Below are 16,832 nucleotides of genomic sequence, written 5' to 3' on the forward strand. Positions count from 1 at the left end.
GAAGCAATAGGAGAGCCAGCATCCTGCCCCGCCCCCACCCTGCTGTTGATAAAAACAGAACAGCAACAAGCTGCCTCTTACAGCAGAGCCCTGTCTCCATCCACATGGGTACCAGACTCCACTCCAAGGAGATGAAGCAAAATCTGTTTTTCTAAACAAAAAAAAAACTGTGTGTGTGTCCAATTAAATACATCACCTGAATATTGCAATGTGTGTTCATCACCACCCCAAATTTTTTAACAACTCTAAGACTCAGTGTTGCTTCCTCCACTAAAGCCTATCTCAGCCCCCTGGACACGGCTCTGCCTTCCTACCTGGTTATGTTCCAGACCCAACACTCCAGGACCTGGATCGTGTGTGCTTCACTCTTGCTGCCTCTTTCAGGTGAGTCTATCCTCCCAGACAGAGCACAGTGTATCTACGGCATCATTTCCCACAGAATCTAATGTGTCCGGATGCTAAAGAAACGTCCGCCAAGGCCACGCACCATCCATGAAACAGTGCCAACAGGTGAGAGGCCCTCTGGTCCCTGCTTTCCTCTGAGTTTTTGAGAGAGTCAGAGAGCACATTGGACTGGGTGGAGAATACTGACGCGCACAGCATTCCTCCGCTGCTTTGCTAGCGGGAGGATCACTGCACTTGCCTGTTTGATCTCCATCCTCTACGACAGAGACTCTAGGGGTCTAACCTGTTAATAGGAGTAAGTCCCAGACACAGTGTCAGCCACCTGCACCGACTCCCTGAGATGTGAACCTCAGACATGGAAATGTCACACACAGGCTCTTAGCTCATTTAGGCAGATTAAACACCCAATTTCTTTATGCTTGTTCTTAGGGCCTCTGCTCTTCTGCCATTTGTGATTAGAGAGGCTGTTACTTTATTGCTTCATAAACGTCTTTCTTTCTTGACCTCAGCACTGTATCTGCTCTTTGTGTATGGTAATATTAGTATTTTTTCATTCTTAACATTTTGAAATTAGTATGAAATTAATAAAATTGAACAATAATGTTCTATCAATAGTGACAGCATGTCTCTGGCCTGGTTGCCTTTAAATTGCAATGGGGTTGTTGACCCCTTCAGTTCTAAAACATGGAGGTTTTCCCTCTGGAAGCCACCCAGGTTGTGTGTGTGTGTGTGTGTGTGTGTGTGGCGGGGGGGGGGGGTTCCTATGAGAAGGGCACATGGCATCACCACCTTTGAGGGCATGTGTAGGATGGCCAGGGTCAGCCTGCAGGCACTCTGTCGGGCAGCAGTGGCCTTGCCTGGGGAGAAAGCCACCTTTCAACAGAGGCATGGGAGTAACTCAGCTCAGGCAACTGACGGTGTCATTTCTCTCTTTGAGAAGGTCCCATAGGAAGCACTAGCTTTAGGCAAAATCTTTATGAAAGGATTCCTTCTCTGAATTTTCCAAACAGGCCTCTTTGTTATTACCCCACGGGAGCTGACAACCAGTGGGAACCAAATCTCCCTTATCGTTTCCAGACTATTTTACCTGCTGTGCACCCCCATTGGCAGGAGGGCCACAAGGGGTTCTCTCAAGCTTCGCTCAACCGGCCCGCTGCTCTGAGATGCCCCCCTCCCCCGCATGCACATTTAATTCCTGCACCACAGGGAGTCCCCTGGATTCCAAAGGAAAGGTAAACTCCTTGGAATCCAAAACGAACAAACGTTCACAGGGCGGCCCAGGTGGATTGGTTATCGTGATATTTCAGTCTCACCTAACCAATAAGAGGGCCGGTTGGCAAGTTCCCAGGATGAATATTCTCATATGAGCATTGAATTAGAGAAAGCCATCTACACGCTCAACTTACAGCCCACTGAGTTCTGAAGTAGAGATCTTGTGACGGTTGGGGCCTTGCAAAGCAATTAAAAGAAATAAAGCAAAGTATTATATTTTAATTGATGTAATCTTCAAGCTCCCAGTGGGATCTGGGTGATATCTGACTAGAGTTACCCTCGGTATCAATAGATGACTATTCTGTGAAAGTGCATTGAGGAAGACAAAACCCCACAAATCCTGAACTTCATTAACATGCGGGTCTGTTTGGGGGGATTGGCTCCAACTCCCAGGACTACAAATTGAAAGAAGCCACCCAGACTTTTCAGAGATCTGAACAAAGAGCTGCAGCGGGTGGGGGTGGGCTGGGGGTGGTGAGAGGGACAGAGAGAGAGGGGCAGGCGGAGGGGAAGACACAAAGTAGGTTGATATTGCTATTTGCTGTTAGCCTGGATATAGGACAGGCCAGATCATTCTTTCCAAACCCAAACAGCTTTCATCCATCACTAACATTTCTGGGTTTGTTTCTGTTTTATTATAAATATTCGAAGAAAGATAAACAGACAAGAAAACCTGTTTATGCCGTACACAGACTCAGGTAGAAAATACAGAGTGGGAAGGAGCCAACAACCAACAAGATAACAGGTGGGGCCCAACCAGGGGAGAGGGCTCGCCGGTTGCAGACGGCCTCCCTGGTCGGCGTGAGCACAGCGCAGTGCGGCCTCCGGCTGACAGACATGCCCCGCGCCAGGCTGACCTTCATTCCACACGGTGAAAGGAGCAGACGTGATAAATAATTCATGGGGACATTTACCTCAGTAACCCAATACAAAAAGCTTGCTATTGATCAAGATATCCTGCTTATAAAAATGAGTTGTAAAAAACACCTTCCCACCCCAAATGTGATCTCACAATAGGGACCCCACTGTCAGAACCCAGGCCCGGAGCCGGGGTTGGGGTGTGCACTGCTGGGGCTGGGGCTGGGTCAGTTTCCCTCTGGGGGCCCTTCTCCTGAGGCTTGCAGCAATGTTTAAAAATACTCATGTCCTGCACTGCTTGCTGTCATCCAGTCGTGAAAAAGAAAATGTTTAAAAAGAATTCAAATTCATGAGCGAGAAGGTCAGCCTAGGACGAAACCGGCACCCTTCCCAGGAGTGACCGGGACCGCCCGGCCAGCCCCCAGCCGGCAGCTCTAACCCATGTCCTGCCACAAAGAGGAGGTCGGCCAGCCCAGACGGCAAAGTCGGGAACGAAGCACGTCACCTCCCAGTGGCGCCCGTCCTTTGGCGCGTCCAGCACAGTGACGCTGGGAGGCCATTTGGTTCAAGTGGCGGCGGTGGGGGTGGTGGCCGCAGCTATGTTTCTCCTGCTCCCTCTGACTTTTTTAAGTTTACAATCAGAAATTGCATAGCATTTAAGTTTTCCATCAGAAAATGAAAATTCTCTACATGAGAGTCCTAATTGGTGAAAACCAGCCACGGCCACGCAGCTGCCGAAGCCACATCCCTTCCGTCGGGCGAGGGCGCGGGTCCTGCAGGTGGCGGGCACGCAGGGCAGTGGCGGGCAGCCGTCTGGGCGGCACGTGATGGTTTGCAGGTGGAGAGGAGTTCGGTGCTTTCCTGAGGCCACACGGGCTGCTGCCCAGGCCGAGGGGAGGGCTGAGGGTTCCTGGCTCCCAGGCCTGCGTGCTGGCGACAAGACCCCACATCTCCCAGGAACATGGCAAACCTTTGATTGCTTGAGGTCATTTCATTGAGTAAACACACACACACACACGCACACACATGCACACACACATACATGCACACACACACCCACGTTTGCACCGTCTCCTAACAAGAACTCGCCCAGCCCCGATAGCGCGGGCCTGGCTCGGGCAGCGCGGAGTTTGGTGAAAGGAGATGCAGAGGGCAGGCGGCGGGTCGCGCGCAGGGGGCCCCCTCCTCTGGCTGCCGGCAGCTCCCCCTGCTCCGCTGACGAGGCCGAGAGGCTGTGTCCGCTGCTCCTCTCACCTGCCTCCTCCTTCAAGGTCACACTCACAAAGACCAAAGCAAACCAGTAATAGCAAAAACCAGAAAGAGGAAAAGAGCCACGTTTACCCCTGGAACCTATGAGGTCACTGGTTGGGCACCTGAAACGTGACTTTAATGAGCTTTTATTTCAGACGCTCCACCTCGTTCTTCCCAGAAGCTTCTGCCGGTGCGCCCGCGCCACACAGAAGGCTCAGCCCCGGCGCCCGAGGCCCTGGCGCTCCACGTCCTGAACGGTGGAAAGGGCCTTCCACTCCCTAGCCCCGCCTGCCTTCCAGTAAACACGCACAGAAAACAGAACAGAATGGGGGGGAAACAAGAGCGGTGGGAGGGAGAGAAAAGGGAAAACATTAACAAAAATATACAAATGCAGAAAAGGAAAACTTCCCTGTTGAGTTTATTTTTTTTCCTTGTAAGAGCTAGACCAGAGAACAACAGCCCCTTCCTAACGGGAAATTCCACCAAGTCCTGGAACTGGTCTGGGCAGGGACCCGCCCGGACTGTCATCGGGGGAAGGCCCGCTGGGAGAAGGGCCCCTGCGATCCTGGGTGGGGGGAGCGTCCCCACGCGGGTCAGCGTCTCTGGAGCACCCAGCTCCCCGCCCACGGCGCGGTCTCTGCTGGGCGTTGGGCTCTTTGATCCTTTTGTCAAGTTCCTGCATCCAAATTCCGGAGGGACGTGTGGACGCGGCGGAGCCCCGCTGGACAGAAGCGGCGCCCGCATTGCCTGCCTGCCGGCCTGGCCGGAGGGTCCGCGCGGGCTACTCGGGCTCGCCGCCGCCGGGGGCCCGGTCCCAGGCCAGGCTCTCCTCGCTGCGCGCGGGCCGGCGCGGGCCCTGGAAGCGGCGGCACTCGGGGCAGACCCGCACGTGCGCGCAGCCGCGGGCCACCAGCGCCGCCTCCCGCGCCAGCCGCTGCGCCAGCTGCTCGGGCTCCCCCGCCGCCGCCCCGCACAGCTGCCCGTTGCTGAGCGTCGCGGTCGCGCGGGGCAGGCGCTCCTCGGGGATGGGGGGCCCGGACCGCACCCCCGCGCGCCGCCGGCGGGGGTGGGCGCCGTCCTGACACAGGATGATGCTGCGCAGCTCCGCCACCATCTCCTGGCAGACGGACACCTGGAAGACAGAGGGCACCGGGGACTGGGTCAGAACCCTGCGCATGTGACCTTGGATGTGAAGGTCCTGTGAGCCTTTCAGCCCATCGCCTCACTCCCATCGCCTCTGAGCAGCCAGGCGCCTCTGCACAGTGCTCCCCAGCCCAGCCTGCCCGCGCCAGTCTTGGTCTGACACCTTCAAATCAGTGCCCTTTCAATGGTACGAAAGCGCCCTGCCCTCGTTTACTTACTTATTGTTATTTTTTTTGCATTTCTGTTAAATGCTGCTAAGTTCACAATTCCTCTCCCTGAAAATTTCCATTGATACCAGTTACCTTTGGACCCAGAAGCCCACCAAATAATAACTCTTCTACTCCACGCCAGTCTTTCCAGTATATCAAAAGCTACCATGTCTCCGTGAACATCCTGTTCTCAGGCTAAAGATTCTCATTTCTTTTGGTCAACTGGTTAGAGCTGGAGAGCATGCATTCTAGTAACTAGAACAACAAAACCACAGCAACACTATTCCTTTGGATCCACAACCTCCTCCTATGAAACCCTCGGGTCCAGCTGTGTTTCAGAATGTTTTGGGTTTTAGGAAGGTAATACAATACACATACGATTAGTATATATATCGCCCAGTGGGGGACAGGGGCAGATTCTATACTCAAACACATTGATATTTCTGTAGCAAACTGTACTTGCCTTCACACTGAATAAGACAAAGACCATACACAAAATTTCATACCAATTCAAGTTAAGCTTTGTCACCAAATGCATTTGTTTAACAAACTTATTAAAAAAACTTGGAACTTTTGGAGTTTCTTAGGTTTCAAAATTGTGGATAAAGAATCATGAACCAAAGGGCACACCTAGAGGGCCCAGCTCAGGTGACTGGGGTGGCACTGGCCCCACAGGACCCCTACTACAAAAGGCCACTCTACCAATTCCAGGAGACATAGCAGCTCTACCCAACACATAGAAACAAACACAGGGAAGCAGTGAAAATGCAGAGACAAAGAAACATGTCACAAATGAAAGAAATGGAAGAAAGCAAACAACTGGATACAGAGTTCAAAACCAATTATAAGGTTACTCAAGTATCTTCATTAGGCCTCCAAGGGACTTAGTGAGAATTTGAAGGATCTTAGTGAAAATGCCAAAGACATGGAAAAGGACCAGTCAGAAATTAAGCATGAAATAAAGAATAATTTACAGGCATTCAACAGTAGAGGATTCAAGAATCAAATCAACTATTTGAAATATGAGGAAGCAAAAACCACCTAATCTGAAGAGCAAAATGAAAAAAGGATCCAAAAATATGAAGATAGTGTAAGGAGCCTCTGGGACAACTTCAAGTGTACCAACTTCACATCATGGGGGTGCCAGAAGAAGAGAGAGAGAGCAAGATATTGAAAACCTATTTGAAGAAATAATGACAGAAAACTTCCCCCACCTGGTGAAAGAAATAGACGTACAAGTCCAGGAAGCAGAGAGAACCCCAAACAAGAGGAATTTAACGAGGACCACACCAAGACAAGTCATAATTAAAATGCCAAGGGCTAAAGACAAAGAGAGGATATTAAAAGCAGCAAGAGAAAAACAGTTAGTTACCTACAAGGGAGTGTCCATAAGACTGTCAGCTTATTTCTCAACAGAAACTATGCAGGCCAGAAGGGAGTGGCAAAAAATATTCAAAGTGACAAATAGCAAGAACCTACAACCAAGATTACTCTACCCAGCAAAGCTATCATTTAGAATTAAAGGTCAGATAAAGAGCTTCATTGGCAAGAAGAAGCTAAAGTTCATCACCACCAAACCAGTATTATATGAAATGCTGAAGGGTATTCTTTAAGAAGAGGAAGAAGAAGAAGGAAAAGAACAAGATAAAATATATGAAGAATAAAATGGCAATAAATACATATCTATCAACAATTGAATCTAAAAATCAAAATAAAAGAATAAGAAATCTAATGAACAGAATAAACTGGTGAATAAAATAGAATCAGAGGCATGGAAATGGAACAGACTGATGATTTTCAGAGGGAAAGGGGCTGGGGGGCAGTGGGAAGAGATTAGACAAAGATTTTATATGCATACATGCATTACCTATGGACACAGACAACAAGGTGGCAAAGGCCTGGAGTGGAGCGGGAACCAGGTGGAGGGGGCTATGGGGGAAAAAAGAGGGACTTCTGTAATACTCTCAACAATAAAGATAAAAAAAACTGTTTAAAGCAAAAAAAAAAAAAAAAAAAAAAAAAAAGAAGAATCATGAACTTGCACTGCTACCCCTATTATACCCATTTCACAGTTGTAGAAATGGAAGCTCAGAGGTTATAAATCTTGCTAAAAATCACTTGACTAATAAATAGCTGACCCAGAATTAGAACCTAAACTTATCTACTGCAAAGGGCATGCATACTGCCTGTTCTCTGCCCTGTGCTAAAGAAGGACACGTGCCCAGTCTGTGACAGGAAAAGCCACCTTCCACTCGCTGGTTCACACTCTTCCTTCCCGTCCTCCAGTTCTGCCAACAGGCCTGTTCTTCTGCCGCAGCCAGATCGCTAAGGGAGCTCTCACTCTCCATCTCACTATGGGGAGTCCTCACTGAAGTTTTCAAGGTCCAGCCAGGCCACGGGTGAGCTCTTGGGAGAGTAACCGAGTGTGCACCGATTCTCTACTTGAAGCAGCTACAGAGAAGTGGTATCATTTAAAAGAGGACGGCCGAGTGAAGAACTGAGACCTGGATTCTAAACACGCTGTTGTTACTAATTAGCTGAGACTCCAGGCAAGGTCCTTGACTTCTCCGTGCTTCTAGTAATAGCTGCAGCAGGTGAAACAATACCACCTGCCTGATCTGCTGCAGGAGACAGGAATGTAACCCATGCAGGTAGTGACGGCCACCCTTCGTACAGCACCGCAGCCCTCACTGCAGCGCAGGTCTGCGTGCTCTGTGTGCGGGCAGGGGGTGGAGAGGCAGAGGAAGGACGGACTCCTCTGGTCTGGGGAAGAGGTGGGAGAACCGGGGAAGGCTTCCCACGTGGCCTGGGTCTTTCTGTCTAGAAGGAATAAGTAGAATTCATTTAAGGCGTGGACAGAGCTGTTAAGAGACGTCGGAGAGAAACCAAGGCGCCAGGCGAGGCCAGTGAGGGAGAGCTTCTGGGAGACAGCTCCCTTTGTCCAGGGCACATAGGGGCTCAACAAGGCCCAGCGCGTTCTCTCTGGTTTTGTCCATTGGGAGGGGTCAGACCTTTCAGCGTGACCTTTCAAAGCCAGCCTGCCCGCACTGAGGGCTGAATGGGAGGCGAGGCAGTGGAGACTGAAGCGTTGGTTTGGGAGAGGGAGGGAGAGGCTGAGAGTAACAGGAATGTTGATATTTTAAACATATAGAGTAAATGAGCATGTTTTTAAATCTTGGAGAGAGAGCAGGGATGAAAATTGAAGGGGAGAAATGATAATACTAGGGTAGCTGAGAAAAGATGGATCAAGACAGAGATGGAACCCTGGCTGGTGTGGCTCAGTAGATAAAGCGTTGGCCTGAAGATGGAAGGGTCCTGGGTTTGATTCCGGTCAAGGGCACATACCTTGGTTGCAGGCTCCTCCCCGGCCTGGGCCCTGGTAGGGGCATGGGCAGGAGGCAACCCATCGATGTGCTTCTCTCACATCAATGTTTCTCTCCATCTTTCTCTCTCTTCCACTCTCTCTAAAAGTCAATGGAAGAACGTCCTCGGGTGAGGATTACAACAACAAAGACAGAGATGGCAGGGCGATGGAAACACCTGCCACAGTGCAGGGCAGCTCAGCTGGGGCCTCTCAGGAGGGTTTCCTTTGAGGCTTGTCACGCCTGAGTCCTGGTGAGGCGCCACGAACCTCTGTGCATAGAGGAGCAAAGGGGCGAGAGGCATGGCAGGGACTTGAAGTCCTGCTGGAGATGGGGAGATGCTGAGCAGAGTCGGGCTGGAAGGCGGTGTGAGGGCGAGGCCCTGTGAGAAGCTGGGCTCCACGCACGGGTGGGGCACCGTCCCGCGGTGCTGCTGGCAGCTGCTGACCGGGGTCGGCTACCGTAGGAGACTGAGGAAGTCCGAGCTGGGAGACTGAGGCAGAGGCTACTGTACTTTAAAACCAGAGAACACCGTTAGCCTGTGAGGCGTTCTGGCCTCTCAGAGAAAGTGGAAGTGCAATGGGAGAGAGTGTTCTCTTCAGACTCTTCCGTTACATGAAACTTACTTAACACCGTTGGTAAGCACCGGGTTTGGGAATTGAGCTTATTCAAATCCCTGGGAGGGAAGATGCGACGCCTGGGCCACGGGGGCTGCCGCGTCCCTAAGACCTGCACTTGCAAGTGGAAACCCTCGGACGGAAGAGGTGAGGCGTGGCTTCCTCAGCGGGCTCTTCGGCCTGCTTCCCTTTACAGTGGTGCAGCTTAGGTCACAGTCCCAGAGGACCTCGTTGTTCATAGAAACCTCCCATATTTACTTCCTGGGCTGTTTCCTAGAACACTGAAACCCGGCAGCTGAACGCCGTTCTGTGGCCGCACGGAGGGAGCTCTGAGGCCGGCGCCCGCCCTTGGGCCTGTCCCGGGCTGCTCCATCCTCAGGCCCGCACGGACCTGCAGGCAATCACTTTTGTCTGTGCATGAGCCCGTGAACTTTGCCCTTTCTGCCAACACTATAGGTCAGACCCCTTTGGAGGTTTACCTCGGTAGCTTCTGAGTGTCGGAGAGTCCATAAAAACTCCAACATAGCCATAAAAATGGCCACGATTAAGCCACAAATAAGAACCACAAAGATTCCACCAATATTCTCCATTCCCAGTCCTGTAAGAAAGTGATAACAAGAAAAATAGTGTAAAAGAGCTGGAAGACATAAACATCCTACCAAAGATGCTGACGTCACTTAAATGGCAGAAAGTAAGTCGTGCAGGTGCTTCTCACACATATTCCTTGAAGAGAGATAACTATTTGCTTGGAAAAGTGCATCGTAGCTGGAGGGAAAGAGGGGGAGAAGGGAGAAAAGCTTCCGAAAGGGCTCTGGGCGGGGGAGGGCATTTTAAGAAAAGAGCGCAGGGAAGTTTGATTTCGCCTGCGATACCGAAGTACCCGTGCATTCCAGTGCTTGCATGAAAATGTAGCCCATCTTATTTATCATGTGTTTGCTTGATATAGGATAATTGTTTTAACCAAACCATAGTTAGAGAAAGATATGTTTACTAAAATACTAATTGGGAAATTAAAACCTTTTATCTTACTTTTTGTCCTATCAGACCAGTGGTTCCCAACCCTACCTACCATCAGAATCACCTGGGCAATTTGTAAAAATATCGATTCCGCGTTGTTCCCCAGACTTATCGAACCCACCTCTCTGGAGATGGAGCCCAGGAATCTGAATTTTAAAACATTTGATAGGTAACTCTTGTCCAGCCAGGCCATAAATTAGTTTTCAAATTGGCATTTTTGGAAGCTGTACTTGACTAAGTTCCCTGAAGTCAGGCATAGTTTCTGGCTGGACCTCCTTGCCTGGCACGCCGCCGGCGTGTGGCACACACCCGGTAGATATCTGGGGTTATATGGTGGCTTCGTTTCCCCAGCGCCGCCCACTGAGTGCAGCTCTGTACCGGCATGTCACGTTGGGTTACAGAAACCCACCAACCGCACCTTCCGCCAGGACGATGCCCCGGGGCTGCTGGCACCGCCCTGCTCCAGGTGCTGCCTGTCGGCATGGCCAGTCCGCAGTGTCGTCATGGGATGTGGAGCTACAGCAGCACCAGGGAGCCAGCTTCACCCAACGCCAAGGGGTGAGCCAGGTCCAGAGCAGACCGCCTTGGAGAGCTGGCGAAAGAGCCCTCAGCAGCCGCCTGGATGCCGGGGTTTCCTCTCACAGAGCCTCGGGGGGTGTCCGTTGCTTTCTTGTTTGCTTTTACAATAACCTAGTGCAGTCAGCGCCTCCGACACCGTGAGCGAGGCGCCCCGTACGAGGGGCCAGGTGGGCAGTGCTCTGTCTGCAGCGCGTCCCCGGCCACCTGGGGGAGGAGAGCCTCTCTGTGGATGATCACAGCCAGGGCGCTATTTAAAGATCAGCGATAGGCGAGGCCCACCGGGCATAGGGCAGACTCTATCTTTGAGAGGAAAGGTGCTGGAGGTTTCCTGGAACACTCGCACCTCTAACCTGGGAATATTTGGGGGGAAGGTTTTTGTCCACAGAAACACCAGGGGGAGGTGGGGGCACAGGGACACGTAGGCGAGAACGCACCCAGGATCCGGCTGGGGGCAGGCAGACGCTCCAGCACCAGGTTTCCAGGGGGTGAGGACTAGGTACGGGAGGTGCACCTGAGCACCATGGACAAGCTGGGTTCCTTGCTGCCCCTGGGGAGAAGGCGCCGGCGTCCCCAGGGAAGGGTTCCCACCAAGGATGCCCACCTGGTCTGGCAGCTCCCAAGGGGTTTCTAGGTGCTTTCTATCCGCCTCCCTGCACTTTGGGGTGGTGCTGTCCTATATGGAAAAATACCAGGATCCCCTTGACGGGCCTCCACCTCCCCTCGTGTTCCTGCAGGCGAGGGCCCTGCTGCTCCATGTCCCGCCGCTCTGTGGCTCTGGCTCTCCCTGCCTGGGTCTCCCCTAGGTCTTGCCCTCCCCACTGCTCGTCCCCTCTTTCCCTCCGCACGGACACGTCCCCATGTCGCTGCTTCTCACAACGTGAAAGGATGAGCAGGAAAAAGAGGATGGAGACCATCCAGATGCAAAAATCCTGTGCCCTCCAACTCTGTCTGCCACACACCCTCCTCGTCCCTCCTTCCTTGGACAAACGTTTGAAGCAGTTATTTATATCAGAACTATTTTAAAGACATTTTAAAGCCCTAAAATGCTTACATTTGTGAGGCCCCACCTCACATAAAAGCAAGTAGAAGAAAATGCGCCCACTTCTTACGTGAAATGCATTTTTAAAATTTTTCTTCTGAAATGACTTAATGGGAAAAAAAGGTTATAATTGGCTGTGATTTCTCAGCATTCATTGTGCAAAATGAGAAAAATCTCACAAAAATTGTTTCTAAATGTAATGAAGTTTTTATGAATACTACATTTAAAAATTAATAAAGTCAAAACAATGTCACATTTTGGAGATATTTAATTAAATATGTCTGTCTTAATTTAATTTTTCAGTTTTCTATTTGCATAATTTTCAGCGGGCCTCACACATAATTTTGGCTGCTGGAGAAACTTTAGGCCCCAGGGGTCTTGTCCATGGTATTTGGAAGTGTTCTGGAGGGTCTTGTCCATGGTATTGGAAGTGTTCTAAGGGGTCTTGTCCATGGTATTGGAAGTGTTCTGGGGGTCTTGTCCATGGTATTGGAAGTGTTCTGGGGGGTCTTGTCCATGGTATTGGAAGTGTTCTGGGGGGTCTTGCCCATGGTACTTGGAAGTGTTCTAGGGGGTCTTGTCCATGGTATTGGAAGTGTTCTGGGGGGTCTTGTCCATGGTACTGGAAGTGTTCTGGGGGGTCTAGTCCATGGTATTGGAAGTGTTCTGGGGGGTATTGGAATTGTTCTGGGGCGTCTTGTCCATCGTACTTGGAAGTGTTCTGGGGGGTCTTGTCCATGGTATTGGAAGTGTTCTGGGGGGTCTTGTCCTTGGTATTAAAAGTGTTCTGGGGGGTCTTGTCCATCGTACTTGGAAGTATTCTGGGGGGTCTTGCCCATGGTATTTGGAAGTGTTCTGGGGGGTCTTGTCCATGGTATTTGGAAGTGTTCTGGGGGGTCTTGTCCATGGTATTTAGAAGTGTTCTGGGTGGTCTTGTCCATGGTACTTGGAAGTGTTCTGGGGGGTCTTGTCCATCGTACTTGGAAGTGTTCTGGGGGGTCTTGCCCATAGTATTTGGAAGTGTTCTGGGGGGTCTTGTCCATGGTATTGGAAGTGTTCTGGGGGGTCTTGTCCATCGTACTTGGAAGTGTTCTTGGGGGTCTTGCCCATAGTATTTGGAAGTGTTCTGGGGAGTCTTGTCCATGGTATTTGGAAGTGTTCTGGGGGGTCTAGTCCATGGTATTGGAAGTGTTCTGGGGGGTATTGGAATTGTTCTGGGGGGTCTTGTCCATCGTACTTGGAAGTGTTCTGGGGGGTCTTGCCCATGGTATTTGGAAGTGTTTTGGGGGGTCTTGTCCATGGTATTGGAAGTGTTCTGGGGGGTCTTGTCCATGGTATTGGAAGTGTTCTGGGGGGTCTTGTCCATGGTATTTGGAAGTGTTCTGGGGGGTCTAGTCCATGGTATTGGAAGTGTTCTGGGGGGTATTGGAATTGTTCTGGGGGGTCTTGTCCATCGTACTTGGAAGTGTTCTGGGGGGTCTTGCCCATGGTATTTGGAAGTGTTCTGGGGGGTCTTGTCCATGGTATTTGGAAGTGTTCTGGGGGGTCTTGTCCATCGTACTTGGAAGTGTTCTGGGGGGTCTTGCCCATGGTATTTGGAAGTGTTTTGGGGGGTCTTGTCCATGGTATTTGGAAGTGTCTGGATTCATGCTTGTTTTTCCTAGTCACTCCTCGTCCCATGCAATTTCCACTTGCACCAAATTTTCCAAGGAGCACTTCACGCCTGTCGCATTGGGAAAGGCCTAGTCCTGGCCTTCGCGGCCGCCGGCAGCCCCGGGCGTTCATGCTGCCTTGCCCACCGCTGCCCTCCACCTCCTCTGGCCTTTGCTGCTGGGGGCACGGTCTCCTCCTTTTCCTGCGTGTGGCCTCTTGCTGCTCCTCCACGCACCAGGCTCTGACAAATCCTGCCGATTTCACCTTAGATGCTTTTCAGCACCTCCCCTTCCCTCTCTCTCCTACCACTGCCCGGGCCAGGCCCCGCATCTCTTCTGGGCAGAATGACTTCCTGCTGGTAGCTGTGACCTCCCAGCCCTACTCCACACGGAGTTGCCTGGGTGGCCTTTCTGAAAAGCATAGTCGAACTATGACACACCCTCTGGTAACAGAGCTGTTAGGAGCCCCCAGGGCACCCCACTGTCAATCCTACCTCATCCTTCACTCCTGTGAGCACCTCTGCCCAGGACCTGTGCCCACCCCCATTCACACCCTGGCTAACCCCCTCTCCTTTCAGATGGAGCGCAGGGGTCACCTTGCCAGGCCATTCTTCCTGGTGTTGCCTGACTCGGTTAGTTGTGTCGCTTTAGTGTTTTACTGATTCCGCTCGGTGCACCACTCCAGGGTTGCATAAAACAGCACATGAGTTTAATTCTGTGTTATCTGGACTCCCCACGAGACTGCGCGTTCCGGGAGGGGCCCTCCACCTTGCTCAGCCTGCAACTCCACAGCCACGGTGGTAGGAGCCCAGTGAGAGCCTGAGAAGTGGGTGTTGAAAGAATGAGCAGAAAGAAAGAGGATAACGACATCCCAGACGCAGAAACCCGAGTTACCAAAAGCTTTGGGTCCATCCTGTGATGTGTATTCATCCCCAATGACATTATGTTTGAAATAATAGTACAGCATGGCACCCCTTGCCCACTGCTCCCAGCCTGGTCAGAGGCATCAGCCCAGACTGTACTGAGCGGCTGGTCAGGGGGACGATGCCTGCTGTGTGGGGCAGCACTGCACGCAGGCGGGGGGGCGGGGGGGGGAGCAGGCAGGCGGGGGCCAGGCAGGCAGGAGGCCGGGAGGGTGGCAGCAAGGGCTGGTTCTGTGCTGGGTGATTTTGATTAGACCAGGGAAGCTTTCTGGAGGGCCTGAGTGTTTAACAGGATGCTGCTGGGAACCGGGTCACTGAGACAGCCCACGGGCGGGCTCTCTTTCCCAGCTCCTCCTGTGTCAGGGCCGCATGTCAGTCATGTGCAGTGGCTCCAGCTGGTGGTTCCTGGCTGAGTGGTCTCTCCCCCTGGGGGGAGCCTTAAAGACCACTCGTGCCTTTAGGGACACGTTGGAAAGTGGAAGCGAGCATAGATGCTGGCAGAGTCAGAGCTGAGAGACAGAGGAGCGGGGAGGGGGAGGGGCGCGAGTGCTGAGAGGGTGCAGCACGTTTTTTCTCACTGTCATCCCTCATCCTCCAGAAGTCAGATGCCTCCACAGCCCAGCCCCTCAGAGCAGCCTCTGGTGGGCTCCTCCGGGCCTGACCACAGGACCTCCCTGCCCTCCCAGAGGCACCCCCAGGGGCCATCCATCACCCCTCTTCCTCCTCAGACTGGGATCCATCTACACAGATGGTTCTCAAACTGGGGTTTCCTACTGACACTCCGCCTCGAGCTCAGCTGTGGCCCAGCAGTAGGATCGTACCAAGTGACACAGAATCGAACTCTCCCCACAAACTCATGGCTGTTAAATACGGACTTGGTGCCACACACAAATACAAATGACAGCTGACAAGTACCTACAAACAAATACACCTGCTTCTAAAACTGTGGGTCACGGGAGGAGCCCGGGAGGGCGTGCCTCTGCGTAGACCTGGCTCTCCAGCCCCACCCACCCGCCTGCCCTTCATGCTTGGATTTGGGTGCGCACATGTCTCATCCACAAGCCTTGCAAGTCTCAGGCGGCACTGTAGACATGTGCGACAGATGCAGGGACGTTACTTATGGACAAGGAAGGGGCAGCTGTGGCCTGGGAGGCAGAGAGACAGAGAGGCCCCAGGAGCTGCGCAGTCTCGCCAGGGGACAGCGCGGTTCCTCTCTGAGGTCGGTCAGCACACATTTTTAGGAGCTTCCTGAGCCGAGCAGGATCCAGGGCTGGAGCTCTGTGCAATGCTCCCCACTGAAGACATCTGATCAGACATAAATTTTTAAACCAATATGACTTTCAAGTACCTTCTATTTCAGAATCACATTCACCTACAAATATAGCCAATGGCCCCACCGCCACACTTATTTGTTGTAAACAGCAACGTCACGTGGGCCACGTGTGAGTCGACCTGCACGGCCTTCCCGGAAAAGATGCTGAGGACTGACTTAGCTGCTTGTCATTTCTCCTTGCATTTCCTGTGGCCTCTGTGGACTAGGCCTAGCAGCTATGGAGACAGAGATGGAGAAAAGTAGGGAAAGGGACATGAAATAGAAAGGGGATGGGAAAGGCATTTGATAAGTTTTGCAATTTATGAAAACACAAATTATGGGAGAGGCACTTTACAATTTATCCAAATCTGAGCTCAAGCACTTCATTTTTAAAAACATTTCTTACATCAGTCAATTATTAAAAACACTGTAAGGAAGGCGCGCTGTCCAAATTTTACAGTTAAAGAATGAAAATTCAGAGCACTTAAATTGCCCAAGTTTTTACAGCTAAGATGTAAAATCTAGAAAAATCTTACTGCCTGGCTAATGTTCTTTATATAAATCAAGTTGTTCTTTATAAGTGTTTACTATGAACACAGCTACCATGCCAAACATTTAAATTCAATCCTAACAGTTGCCTTGTAAAGTCAGCACTACCCATTTAATAAAACACACACACACACACACACACACACACACACACACACACATAATTGATTTCTAAAGAGAGAGGAAGGCAGAGGGAGAGAAACATTGATGTGAGAGCAAAACACTAACTGGCTGCTTCTTGCACGCCCCCTACTGGGATCAAGCCCGCAACTGCAACTGAGACATGAGCTGGGATCAAGAACCCAATTGGCAACCTTTGGTGCTCGGCCAATGCCCAACCAGCTAAGCCTCTGCTCTTCCTTCCATTTTCCTGACAAGGAAGCCTGGGGCCTGGAGTCAGGCCACCTGCTGGGCCCTGACCCCATCCCACACGCCTCTCCCGGGAGCCAGGGTCCCTCTGGTTGCAGGGGCTGATTACAGAACTCAGCCTGCCGCCCCATGACGGAACTCATCCCTGGGACCCTCACCCCGGAGCAACTGGAGGGGAAGGGGTCCCAGGTGTGGCTATTAGTTCCACTGATAAAATCTCCTTCTCTTCTCAAGAACATGCATCACATGTTTGAATCAATGATTTACTGACTTCG

The 16,832-nt window shown here is 51.6% G+C and overlaps 1 protein-coding gene across 5 annotated transcripts in view; it reads right to left on the minus strand.

The window, feature by feature from the left end:
* Positions 1 to 2,302: 2,302 nt before the first annotated feature.
* Positions 2,303 to 16,832, minus strand: part of GRIK4 (glutamate ionotropic receptor kainate type subunit 4) — a 259,741-nt gene continuing 245,211 nt past the window's right edge. For 2 of the 5 annotated variants that reach the window (XM_080650203.1, XM_080650204.1), the window contains 2 exons: positions 9,597 to 9,715; positions 2,304 to 4,918 (listed from right to left, as the gene is read on the minus strand). In XM_080650203.1, the coding sequence (XP_080506329.1) occupies positions 4,568 to 4,918; positions 9,597 to 9,715 (470 nt within the window). In that variant the 3' untranslated portion in view covers positions 2,304 to 4,567. Of the gene's footprint in view, positions 4,919 to 9,596; positions 9,716 to 16,832 lie in introns of all 5 variants that reach the window. The other 3 variants (XM_080650202.1, XM_080650200.1, XM_080650201.1) reach the window with 3 other exon arrangements.

This window comes from Plecotus auritus (genome assembly GCF_963455305.1).
Source record: "Plecotus auritus genome assembly, chromosome: 13".
In the NCBI taxonomy this organism is placed as follows: Eukaryota; Metazoa; Chordata; class Mammalia; order Chiroptera; family Vespertilionidae; genus Plecotus; species Plecotus auritus.